The 12825-nt window shown below is 45.4% G+C and overlaps 1 protein-coding gene across 2 annotated transcripts; it reads right to left on the reverse strand.

The window, feature by feature from the left end:
• Positions 1 to 303: 303 nt before the first annotated feature.
• Positions 304 to 8189, reverse strand: LOC101614784 (sodium-dependent glucose transporter 1C-like). 2 transcript variants are annotated; one of them, XM_004660679.2, is made up of 4 exons: positions 8111 to 8189; positions 6070 to 6238; positions 3474 to 3590; positions 304 to 1819 (listed from the first exon to the last, which is right to left on the reverse strand). In XM_004660679.2, exons 2-4 carry the CDS (start codon positions 6233 to 6235, stop codon positions 594 to 596), a joined length of 1509 nt encoding a protein of 502 aa, XP_004660736.2. In that variant the 5' UTR covers positions 6236 to 6238; positions 8111 to 8189; the 3' UTR covers positions 304 to 593. The 2 variants fall into 2 exon arrangements, with proteins under 2 accessions (XP_004660736.2, XP_045010906.1); XM_045154971.1 differs by lacking the exon at positions 8111 to 8189 and adding an exon at positions 7112 to 7239.
• Positions 8190 to 12825: the final 4636 nt, after the last annotated feature.

The following is a 12825-nucleotide window of genomic DNA, read 5'->3' on the forward strand; positions in this document are numbered from 1 at the left end:
AAAGAAATTTAAAAACAAAACAAAACAAACAAAAAATATGCCTTCCCATTTCCAAATATTCATTTCATGAAATTACTTTCTAAGTTTTCTGGGAGAAGACATACCTGGGCACATACTCAGTAAATCAATTCTATATCTCTGTGGTGTTTATTTTTATTTATTTATTTATTGTTTTCTTGAGGTAGGATCTCATTCTGGCCCAGGCTGACCTGGAATTCACCATGTAGTCTCAGGGTGGCCTCGATCCTTCTACCTCTGCCTCCCGAGCACTGGGATTAAAGGCATGTGCCACCACGCCCGGCTCTGTGGTGTTTATATGTCAGAAAACAAATGCCTTTCTGGCATGCCTTGAATGGCAGAGATGATAAAAATACTTCCTAATAAGCCTCCTATCTGATAAACATCTCATAATTACATCCTACTTGATACATTATGGAAGACTCTGAGAATCGCAGAACTTTCCAAAAATGTTTAGCCATTGCTGTAAACAAAGGAGAAACTTTGATTCCTAGAAAATACTAAAAACATGTGAAAGCTGTGCCTTGGCTTCTTTGGGAGTGGTGGTGATGAGGTCACTGAGTGATCTATCTTAGTTAGTCCCATCTGTCCTGGAGATTCACAGGGGAATTGCCACTCTTAGCTGGAGAGGCCGCAGACATCAAGGGACTTGAGAATTGCTTAGAGCTCTCGGCTATAGGTTCCATGGAAATCTCTGTCTTTGTCTCTATTACAGAGTGCCTCCCTGGGTCATTCACTTCAACTGCTTCAAAATCCATTCCATTCCAGGTTCCTGCATCCTCCCCTTCATTCTCTTCTTCACAGTCATTGGGCTCAGAGCTAGAAAGCAAGGCTTTCTGGTCCTCACTCTTTCTTTTTCCTGTTCTCTGGTGATCCAGAGGCAAGGTAGCGAGTTTATACATCACAGGAAATAAGACAGCAGTGAACACTGCGGACACCAGACATGTGTACAGAACTACTGGCAAATCCGGGTATTGTCCTTGAAGAATCCCAATGACTGCAGGAATAGCCATGTCTCCCAGGGAGGCACCAATTACAAAGAATGCTGTAGACTTCCCGCTGAGGGTCATGTACTGCTCGATCCAGGAAACCCCACTGGGAAAGGTGGTGGCCATCGAGGCTCCATACACTGAAGTTGCGATCCAGAGACAAAGCGGGCTCTTGTCAAAAAGCACCAGAAATAATGATGAGACCAGGCTGCCAATGTTGCTCAGCACAATCATGGTTCCAGGCTGTAAACATTTGACAAAAAAGATGGCCAGGCCCCTGCAGGCGGCAAAGGTGCCCCAGAAGATAGAATTCAACCCGGCCGCTTCGCTTTCTTCCATGCCAACGTGGGTGGTGGCAAAGGAGAATATGTAAGAGCCATATGTATTCTCAGCCCCGACGTAAAAGAAGAAGAAGACAAAAAGGAGGCAGAGAAGGGCCTTGTGATGTTGAGCTCGTCGAGACCCCTGGGCAGATACTGTGGATTTTGTCTGCCTTGAGCTCTTCTTACACAACAGAGCAAACAGAAAGACAGAAACTGCTAAAATGTAGGTGCCGATGGAGGCGTAGGCCCACACTAAGTTCATGTCGTCGGGAACTCCAAACAGAGAGCGAGGGTGGGCTTCTGAGGATGAGTTCAGGGCTCCAGGGTGCCAGCCGGGCTCTGTGTGGTTTCCTGCAGGCGCTGTGGTACCCCATGCCAGTTTAGCCAGCAGGGGAGCCAGAAAGGCACCCAAGGCAAAACTGAAGTGCAAGGCCTGCATGTGTGGGGCTCCTCTGTCTCCCCAAAGAGCCAAGATGAGGACGTTCCCACCTACCAGTGAATGGGAGAATGATTCAAATTAAACATGGTTACTCAGTAACAACTCTACATTGCTATAAAAAGAAGGAAAAGTCTGCATCATGCAGCAGGAAGTTTGAGATGTTCTATGTTAATAGACTGCAGCAGTCATTCTGTGATTAAGGAACTGGAGCTCACTATCACCAGAGAGCTCTGACATCTCATCTCCATATGTAGAATTTTACACATTAGCTGAGCGTGGTGGTGCACACTTTTAATCCCAGCACTTGGGAAGCTGAGGTAGGAGGATCACCATAAGTTCAAGGCCACTCTGAGATTACATAGTGAAGTTCAGGTCAGTCTGGGCTAGAGTGAGACCCTACCTCAAAAAAAAGAAAAAGAAGGAGGAGGAGGAAGAGGAGGAGGAGGGGAAGAAGAAAAAGAAGAATCATCTCTATTATGGCTGGAGAGATGGCCAAAGGACCCAGGTTCAATTCCCCAGGACCTGCATAAGCCAGATGCATAAAGCGGCACACACATCTGGAGTTCATTTGCAGCAGCTGGAGGCCCTGGTGTGCCCATTCTCTCTCTATCTCCCTCTTTCTGTTTCAAATAAATAAATAAATAAAATTCAAAAATTTAAATAAAATTTTAAAAAGTTTGACACATTAGCATTGGGGAGTAATAATGTTGAGAAAATGTTTCATGTATACTAGACTGGCCGTGAAATCACTATGTAGCCGAGGATAACCTTCAACTTCTGCTCTTCCTGCTCATACCTCTAGAGTGCGGGGATTATAGGCCTGTGCCCAGTTGATACAGTGCTGGAGACCCAAATCGGGGCTTTGAGCATGCTAGGCTGACATGACCAACTGAATTCTAGTCCTAGCCCTACTTGAAAGTATTTCAAATAGGAATATGTATAAATTTGAAAATATTGAATTATTTGGAAAGATGCACATATATTTACGTACACATGTATTTGCTAGGCAAAATTTTTTTATCAGATGGAGAACCTGGAGTGCACTTTAAATCAAATATTGGCTTCTGTGCTTTTGTAGCATAATAGTAATTTCAACCGTGTCCTGTGGTCTCAAACTATCATTTCCTCAAATTCCAAATGATCAGGTTCTACCACCAGATGAAAGCCCACTCTCCTGCCCTGTAATCACAGAAAGGGGGTCCCTCGTTTGGATACTACAAATCAAATCAACAATTTTTTAAAATTTATTTATTTATTTATTTGAGAGCGACAGACACATAGAGAAAGACAGATAGAGGGAGAGAGAGAGAATGGGCGCGCCAGGGCTTCCAGCCTCTGCAAACGAACTCCAGACGCGTGCGCCCCCTTGTGCATCTGGCTAACGTGGGACCTGGGGAACTGAGCCTCGAACCGGGGTCCTTAGGCTTCACAGGCAAGCGCTTAACCACTAAGCCATCTCTCCAGCCCAAATCAACAATTTTTTATAAAACAAAATCCCTCCTGGTTAGATGTTCAAAGAAACCAATCCTTAATTGTCTAGAAGAGTAGCTGCTAGGAGTGTGGTTCTGCCTGCGTGATGCCAGCGCTAACTCAGAGAGTCCTGCTGTGTCACGAGCAAGGGAGATGACAGAGTGACCTCACCCGCACCACCCTTCTCAGCGCTCGCGTCTCCCATCCCGGAGACGGACTGAGGAACCCACCGACCTGTATCCACCACGGCAATGGAGACGCCAAAGACAGACATCGCGGCAACCAGGACCACTGCTGTCTTGCAGAAAGGAATGAGGTAAAGAGCAGCTGTTATGGCCACCATTGACAGCCCTGAGAAGACAAGTAATCAAGACAGCTATCAAAATAAATATTCATGGATGGAGCGATGGCTTAGTGGTTAAGGCACTTGCCTGCAAAGCCGAAGGACCCATGTAAGCCAGAGTTCAATTCCCCAGGATCCACGTTAGCCAGATGCACATGGTGACACATGTGTCTGGAGTTCGTTTGCAGTGGCTGGAAGCCCTGGTTCACCCTCTCTCTCTCTCTCTCTCTCAAATAAATAAGTAAATAAATAAAATAAAACAAATAAATATTCATTAGGGCCCTGGGTCAAGGCAACATCATAGAAACTTTCCAATAACGTTGATGGAGAGCCAGTTAAAAACGAGGAGATGACAGTTGAAGTCAGGAGTGATAATTTTATTTAAGTCTTCTATAAGTTATAAAGTCTTTTAAAACAGTCATAATATTTAATTATTATAATTATGAAATATAAATTGCTATGACATGAGTATAATTCGATACTGCTAGTAATCAAACTAGAAAATTTTACAAAAGGGAGGTTTTATAGCCAAGGATATAGGCTCAAAATTATTATTTGCTCTTTTAGTTTTTCAGGGTAGGGTCTCTAGCCCAGGCTGACCTGGAATTCACTATGTAGTCTCAGGCTGGCCTCAAACTCACAGTGATCCTCCTACCTCTGCCTCCTTCTTGCATGTTAGGGTTAAAGGCGTGTGCCACCATACCTAGACAAAAGATTTTTATGTATGAAGTAGTAATATGAAAATGCAAAAACAAATCAATATCATTCCTGTAACTGCATAACTAACAAAAGCCACTTAAGAAGGAAGGGTTTGGGGGCTGGAGAGATAGCTTAGAGGTTAAGTGCTTGCCTATGAAGCCTAAGGACCCCGGTTTGAGGCTCGATTCCCCAGGACCCACGGTAGCCAGATGCACAAGGGGGCGCACGCGTCTGGAGTTCAATTGTAGTGTCTGGAGGCTCTGGCGTGCCCATTCTCTCTCTCTCTCTCTGTTGCTCTCAAAATAAATAAATAAAAATAAAACAAAAAAAATTTTTAAAAAACAAAGAAGGGGTTGGGGCTAGGGAGATTGCTCAGTGGTTAAAGGCATTTGTTTGCAAAACCTAATGGCCTTGGTTCAATTCCCCAGTACCCATGTCAAGCCAGATGCACAAAATGCTGCATGAGTCTGGAGTTCATTTACAGTGGGAGGTACCCTAGTGTGCCCATTCTCACTTTGTCTGCTTGCTGTCAGTGCACCTTTTCTTTTTTACTCTGTCTGAGACTCCAGCCCATGAATGGTGCCACTGGAGTTAGGGTGACTCTCCCCACCCCAATGGATTATTCTAGAAGTTCTCCCAGACATTCCCAGAGATCTGCCTGCAGGCCATTCCAGATGCAGTCAGGTTGAAAGTAAACTTATCCATCACTTCGATTGCAGTCACACTTTACTAAATAAGTGCATTGGAGGGTAAAAGGGAAGGAAATACCAGAGAAACATTTTTCAACTCATTTTGGAAGAAATGGTTATGATTTACTTATTCATCAGCAACAAAGCATTCACCTTGCCTTCAGAGGAGTTTCAGCACAGGAACCTAAATTTTCTTTATCATGTCATGTCAATTTGTTGAATAAAGTGTGATAATTGCCATCGTTTCCAGATCGTGGGCACATCACTGACATGTAACGACAGATACAAAATGTAGTTTACCTCAGTTCCCCCACCATTCCCTGCCCCTTCCTGTTCACTCCAGAGTCCACAGAGCAGGGCCAGATTCCAGACACTGTCCTGGGGCCCCAGAAGCCCCGCCCTACACTCAGATAAGCAGAACTTTATGGCCACCATGGGTGAGCCTGGGGTGGAGCACACATGACAGTGAAAGTTGGTAAGACTCAGGCTTGCCAGCACACACGCCGGAGGGCTAATGCAGTTCCCAGATGGCCAAGTATAGATAGGTTCCCTGCAGCTGCCAAGGTGAGATAGGAACCATGGACACTGACCCACTGCCCTTTGGGTTGAGAGTCATTCTAGAGGGTATGGTTTTATTTATTTACTTATTAGTGTTTGTTTGTTTTTTTCTGAGGTAGGGTCTCACTCTGGCCCAGGCTGACCTGGAATTTACTATGTAGTCTCAGGGTGGCCTCAGACTCACTCCTACCTCTGCCTCCAGAGTGCTGGGATTAAAGGCGTGTGCTACTGTGCCCAACACGATACACCTTTTTAAAAAAATATTATTTTTATTTATTTCACAGAGAAAGAAGGGGGGAGAGAGAGAGAGAGAATGGGCACATGCCAGGGCCTCCAGCCACTGCAAACTGCAAGCGAACTCTAGACAGTGCGCCCCCTTATGCATCTGGCTAACATGGGTCCTGGGGAATTGAACCTGGGTCCTTTGGCTTTGCAAACATCTTAACTGCTAAGCCATCCTCCAGCCCAGGATACACCTTTTCTGAGCCAAGTTGCAAATTCACTGACAGTCACAAAAGAGCAAAAGTCACTGTTTACTTACCCAAAAGCAAAAAGTGATTCATATAGTCCAAAAGAACTCCACCCAGCATACTGCCGCATAAAAATCCAGACGCACGGCCCACAAAAATTACAGAAAGACTGCTGATGTTTTGGTTCACATTTCTTGCCAAATCTTGAAATGTGGGTCCCAGTAAAGCAATGCTCATTCCCTAAGATTTAAAAAGGTGAGATCTTTTAACTTGCAATCAATAAAATAACTCTATTTATGTGGTAGGTTTTTTTCCCTATTTAAAAAATTGGGAGGAGAAATTGCAATGCAATGTTGGAGCTTACTTTAATTCAAACAGGAAAAATGTACAGTGACACTACTATTTCCAGAGGAATGTTACTCCTATGATTTTCTGCTTTTTATGTCTCTCAGCTTTTAAAATGTGTTTAATATGTCTGACTTTCGGTTCCAATTCTATTTAGGTTCTGAAAAACACCTTAAAGGGTATTAACCGCATTAACAATTAATGTGATGTATCAAAACCATCCTCCAAATATTTTCTTGTACTTTAAGTATAAACTGTGCATAAATAACACTGGAATTTAGATGGCAAAATATCAATTTCTTGGCCCAGTGTGTTGGCGCGCACCTTTAATCCCAGCACTAAGGAAGTAGAGGTAGGAGGATCACTGTGGGTTTGAGGCCAGCCTGAGATTGCATAGTGAATTCCAGATCAGCCTGAACTAGAGTGAGGCCCTACCTCGAAAAAAACAATCATTCAAGCATCAAATTATTATTATTGTTCTATGTTAAAATGGCAATGCTTCTGGAAACATAGAGTCCTTTTTCTGAACTACACCTATATAATATGCTGGAGATAACTATTCCAATGTTGTTAAACCGAGTTTTTCAATGAAATCCCAAATGAAGAGCACAAATTGTAAAGCTTTCTTAAACTAATATTACAAACACATGTACAAAATGACTTTCACAAAAAAATGCTGTCTGTACAATATGCTAATAAGAACCAAGATTGCAGTTCATTTTCAGTGAAAATCCATCGGCCCCTTAAAGAAAAAAAGATTCCAGTCACCTGCACATCCAAGTCACTGGCTGTAAATGCATATTTCTGAGGTCGACCCCTTGTCCCTACTGCGGGAACCCAGGATGGAGGAACACAGTGTGGCCAGGCCAGAGAGTTTCAGGTATACTCAAATTCCTTCGTGAGGTCACAGTGCTTGCAAATCCGGAGCGCAGAGAGGGGCTCTCCTTCCCATCCCGCCCACAAACAAGTGTCCTAAGAAACCCACCAGGCATGGCTCAGGCCTGTAACTCCAGCTCTTGGGAGGCACATGTTCAAAACAAATCTGAACGACATCGTGACACCCTATCTAAAAATCACACACACACTCACACACACACACAATAAAAACCAATGACCGGTTTGGTAAAACTCTCTGGAGGTGCCAAGTGTCCAGAAGTGACTCTTATCGAAAAAAATTCATCCTTCTAACACTCCAAGTTTAGCCGGTACTTAGTACTTCTTTTCTGGCAGTCTGATACACTAGAGGCAGGAACCCAGCATCTGCAGACTGATTTAACCAGGATTGTGCAGGCATTACTGGCACACACTACCACCCACCACACGCGAGGCTTGCTAACTAACACTTAACCACCAGTGTGATCAGAAGGGTCTGTTTCCCACCTGCCAACGCTAGCAGTTGGCTAAATGTGGTCAGGACACCAGGAAGAGGACCCTCCCCACACAGCCCCAACCCAACCCAGGGGCTTATCCGTGAAGTCATTTTCAGCCTCAGTGGGTGGATTGTGGAGGGCGCAGGTGAGCCACCACCCCGCCCCCTGGGCGCCCCTTCCATATCTCCATCCTTGTTGGAGGATCAAGTCAGGGTCGTCAGTTTCAGTTCACTGTCACCTTCGAGGTTAGGGCTGTTTGCATTTCCCATGTGACAAACAGACCCAGGCCCACGGGCGCATGCACGCGGGCTCCACTGTGGGTCGGCGGTGCCTCCAGCCTGGAGGCCCGTCCCGCTCCGCCCGCCTGCAAGGGGAGCCGCGCCCGCCCGGCGCTCACCAGCCCCAGGAAGGCGGCCTCCAGGACCGCCGTGGAGACCCAGCGCCCCGCGCTCCCCGCCTGCGCCCGCCGCTCCCTGGGCGCCCGCGCGGGGGTCTCGGCCTGGAGCAGCCTTCGCCCGGCCCCGCGGAACTCCGGCTGCAGCTCCAGCTTGGCGGTTCCAAAAGACACTAGACCTGCTCATCTTGCAACCAAAATGTTCCCAGGAGCTGGGTCCTGGCAACGCCTCCTCCAGCACCACCTCCTCCCCTATACCGTCCCCATTCTCCTCCTCCTCTTCCTCCTCTCCCTTATCCCTCTTTTCCCTCCTCCTCCTCTTACTCCTCCTTCTCCAACTCCTCCCCTTCTCCTCTTTCTCTTCCCTTCTCACCTTTCCCTTGTCCTCTTTCTCCTCTTCCCTACCTCCTCCTCCTCTTCCCTATCTCCTCTCCCTCTCTTTACCCTCCCCCTCCCTCTCCTCCTCTAGGGAATGCAGGTGGAACATGCCAGAGCTGTGGTCTTGGAGCCCAGGGGGTGCAGCTCACAGTCCTGACCTGCCACGGGACTGATCTGCAAGGTGGAATTTCTAGCCTGAGCCCCAGGTCACCTGGGAAGATGGGAGCCTGAAGGCTGACTTCTGTGAACTTTCCCCCGGCCTTTTCTTCTCTTACACCACATGGTTCTTGGTCTTTCCTTCATATTTCACAGCACTGGAAAATGTGTTGAACCCCATCTGTAAGGCCTTCACGTGTTCTCTCAGCTCTCTCAATACCACGTCTTTGGGGTCCACTGTAGCCCCGCTTAGAGAGAGGGGGGTTAGGGTATAGAGTGCAGAAATAGCTGGCCCAGACTTAATCACTGGTCACACACACATACAGTTTAGCAGCAGCTCCCAAAAGAAAACCTGAAACCTGACTGTGTGGCTTTTGGCCTTTTGGAACTGCTTGTGGGAAGAACCTTGGACTATAAGAGATGCCTTGCAGTGCTGTGAGTAGAGTTTGAATGGGCAATTTTTGGAAAAATTTATTTATTTATTTATAAGAGATAGATTGGGTGTGCCAGGGCCTCCAGCCACTGCAAACAAACTCCAGATACATGTACCACTTTGTACATCTGGCTTCATGTGGGTACTGGGGAATTGAACCTGGATCATTAGACTTTTCAGGCAGCGCCTTAATAACCACTGAGCGATCTCTCCAGCCCCATGAATGGACCATTGTTATGAGAGTTGAAAGCCCTAAATGCAGAATGAACTGTGGACTGTGTAGGCTTGGCCTCTGAGGCTAGAAAGAACTTTGTGAGGACAGGGGAGCTTGTGTGAAAGGCTGCTGTGTTCCTCCAAGCCCTGAGAAACTTGAGCAGGGTTAGATTTAGAAGAAATACAAGCCAGGCGTGGTGGCGCACGCCTTTAATCCCAGCACTCGGGAGGCAGAGGTAGGAGGATCGCCAAGAGTTCAAGGCCACCCTGAGACTACATAGTGAATTCCAGGTCAGCCTGAGCCAGAGTGAGACCCTACCTCGAAAAATCAAAAAACCAAAAAAAAAAAAAAAAAAAAAGAAGAAGAAATACAGTGATGTCAGTAAACAGGTATGGCACAGAAAGATGAAATGTTTTGCCCAGAGACTGCAGCCTGCTTTAGCTACATAGCTTGATAGAGTTCCACCACTGGGATTAGGCCACGTGTTCTACATTGGGATAGTAGAAATAATGATAAAGGAGTGTTCCTGCCCTTCAAAGTCAGCTTTATTCCCCTTTGTATTAACAAATTTGGAAGATTACCTTATATCATGGATGTTTAATAGATGCAGGAAAGAGGGAGTCATTGGATTTGCCACACTTTTTTTTTTTTGGAAATCGCCACTGGGCAATGTAAGTCAGGGTTTTGAAGTCCTTGTATGGAGGCCTGATGGAGCCATGAGGTTGCAGTGGAGACTCCAGGATTTTGGAGATTCAGAACGTGGGGTACTGTAGAGAGCTGCTGGCTCAGGATGGAGTTTTCCCTGAGATGAGGACAGCCCAGCTGGAGGGGCTGAAGTGGAACCCCAGAGACTTTGCCTAGGTCCAAAGCTAGGGTTTCAGGTTTGCATCATTCCGGCTTACAACGAATAATTCAAGCAAAGCATGATTTGTTAAATTGCTGAGTAAAGTGTATGCTAAAGAGGAAAGGCCTTATTTTCTTGATGGGACTGTGCCTTTCTTTTACCACCACCCCCACCCCCTTTATAAGGTAGGGTCCCACTCTAGCCCAAGCTGTCCTGGAATTCACTATGTAGGCTCAGGCTGGCCTCAGACTCACATCGATCCTCCTAACTCTGCCTACTGAGTGTTGGGATTCAAGGCATGTGTCACCACACCTGGCTCCCTTTTGCTTTTTATCCAAGCAGACCACCAGCCTCAAAATGAGGAGCATTGTGCCCCAACGAAAAGACATAGATTCGCAGACTGGGTTAAAAAGCAGGATCCTACAATTTGTTGTCTCCAAGAAACTCACCTTTCTACAAAGGATAGACATTACCTTAGGGTGAAAGGTTGGAAGACGGTGTTTCAAGCAAATGGGCCTAGAAAACAAGCAGGGGTTGCTATCCTAATATCGGACAGGGTAGATTTTAGTCCGACGTTAGTCAAGAAAGATAAGGAAGGTCACTTTATATTGATTAAGGGCACACTCCAACAGGAGGACATTACAATCCTAAACATATATGCACCTAACATGGGGGCTCCCAAATTTGTCAAACAAACACTATTAGAACTAAGGTCACAGATAACACCAAACACAGTGGTGATGGGTGACTTTAACACCCCACTCTCATCAATTGACAGGTCATCCCGGGAAAAAATAAACAGAAAGGCATCTGGACTAAATGAGGTCATAGAAGGAATGGACTTAACAGATATATACAGGACATTTCATCCAAAGGCTGCAGAATATACATTCTTTTCAGCAGCACATGGAACATTCTCTAAAATAGACCATATATTAGGACACAAAATGAGGAGCATTGTTATTACCTGTCTGAGATGTTCCTTCCAATTGACATCTTTTCCCTCTCCTCTCCTCCCGTTTTCTCTACTCCTCTCTGCTCATCTCCTCTTTCCCTTCCCTGTCTTCCTTTCCCTTTCCTCTACTTAAGCTATATGACCATAAAACTCAGACTCATTCCTGTCAACCCGGCTTTCCACCTCCTCTGTGCAGTCATTAACACTTCCCACCTTACCTGGTAAATCTCTCCTTTTTTTCCTTTTCCTTTTTGTTTTGGTTTTTTGAGGTAGAGTACCACTCTAGTCCATGCTGCCCTGGAATTCACTATGTAGTCTCAGGGTGGCCTAGAACTCACAACTATCCTTACCTCTGCCTCCTGAGTGCTGAGATTAAAGGCATGCATCGCCATGCCTGATACTTTTTCGTCCTCTTTTTAAAAAATATTTTATTTATATTTATTTATTAGAGATAGAGAGAGGGAGAGAGGGAGAATGGGCATGCCGGGGCCTCTAGCCACTGCAAATGAACTCCAGATACATATGTCTCCATGTGCATCTGGCTTACGTGGGACCTAGAGAATAGAACCTGGGTCCTTAGGTTTTGCAGGCATGCACCTTAACCACTAAGCCCTCTCTCTAGCCCCAGAAATGTCTCTTAACTCATCCTCTAACTCTCCATTCTTGTCCTCATCTCTTGCTTAGACTACCACAAAAGCATTCTAGTTGATTTCCAAAGCCCGAGGCATCATGAGAACTTCAGTGGTGGCTCCTGACACATCAAAGTCATAGCACCTAATAGGACTTTGAAATTTAAACTTAGGAATCTTGCTTGATGGCCTTGTAGAACCAGCTACTTGAGAGGCTTAAGCAGGGACATCACTTAAAATCAGGAATTCATAAACAGCCTGGGCAATTTAGTGATAACTTGTGTCATACGTACTTTAAAATAATAGAATCAGGCACATAGAAGCCAGTGCGGCTCTCATCGGTAGCCTTGAGAACCTTCTCCAGGAAGATGTCAGCAGACTCTGAGGAGACACAAATCAGAGACTGCTGAGAGCTCAACACTAAAAGGGAATTATCACAAACTCTCTAAGGCTCAATATTGTGGAAAAAGGGGTGGAAAGAATGTAAGAGCTTCAAGGTGGTAAGGTGTAGTCTGATGCATTGTCCTCCACATGAGCCCACTAACGTACTCACGAGTGCACAGTGGTCGTGGATACTCCCACTGAGAAAGGCCCTCGGAGGATAGGGGCAGAAGCACGGCGCCCTTTGCCCTTCTACAGGATCACTAAGCACGTCTCATATCACAGTCCAATAGAAAGCCCTTTGCACCCAAGATAAAACAAACACAATGTATTCTAACTAATTTAATTAAAAAAAAAAAAAGAACGTCAAAGGCTTGCCATGAACCTGGTGTCTCTACCAAAATTATTTCTTTGCAAGGTTTTTGCTGTCCTACAAGTTGATAGTGGCTTCTGTGAGCATGATTATCATGTGAATCCCTTCTGTTTGGTTGTTTTTTTTTTTTTTAATCACGATTGTATTTCTGGAAACCTTGGCAATTTTAATGTTTTCCTTTTTGAAAAATGTTTTCATTAGGCAGGGGAGGTGGCTTGATAGGTGGTTAAAGACACTTTATTAAAATGCCTGACAGTCCAGGTTCAATGCTCCAGTACCCACACGTATAAGTCAGGGTTGTATAAGAGGAACAGAACCAAAAGAATGAGTTATATTAAAAGGGAATTTCCTAGAT

This window comes from Jaculus jaculus, chromosome 7 (assembly GCF_020740685.1).
Source record: "Jaculus jaculus isolate mJacJac1 chromosome 7, mJacJac1.mat.Y.cur, whole genome shotgun sequence".
NCBI classification, from domain to species: domain Eukaryota; kingdom Metazoa; phylum Chordata; class Mammalia; order Rodentia; family Dipodidae; genus Jaculus; species Jaculus jaculus.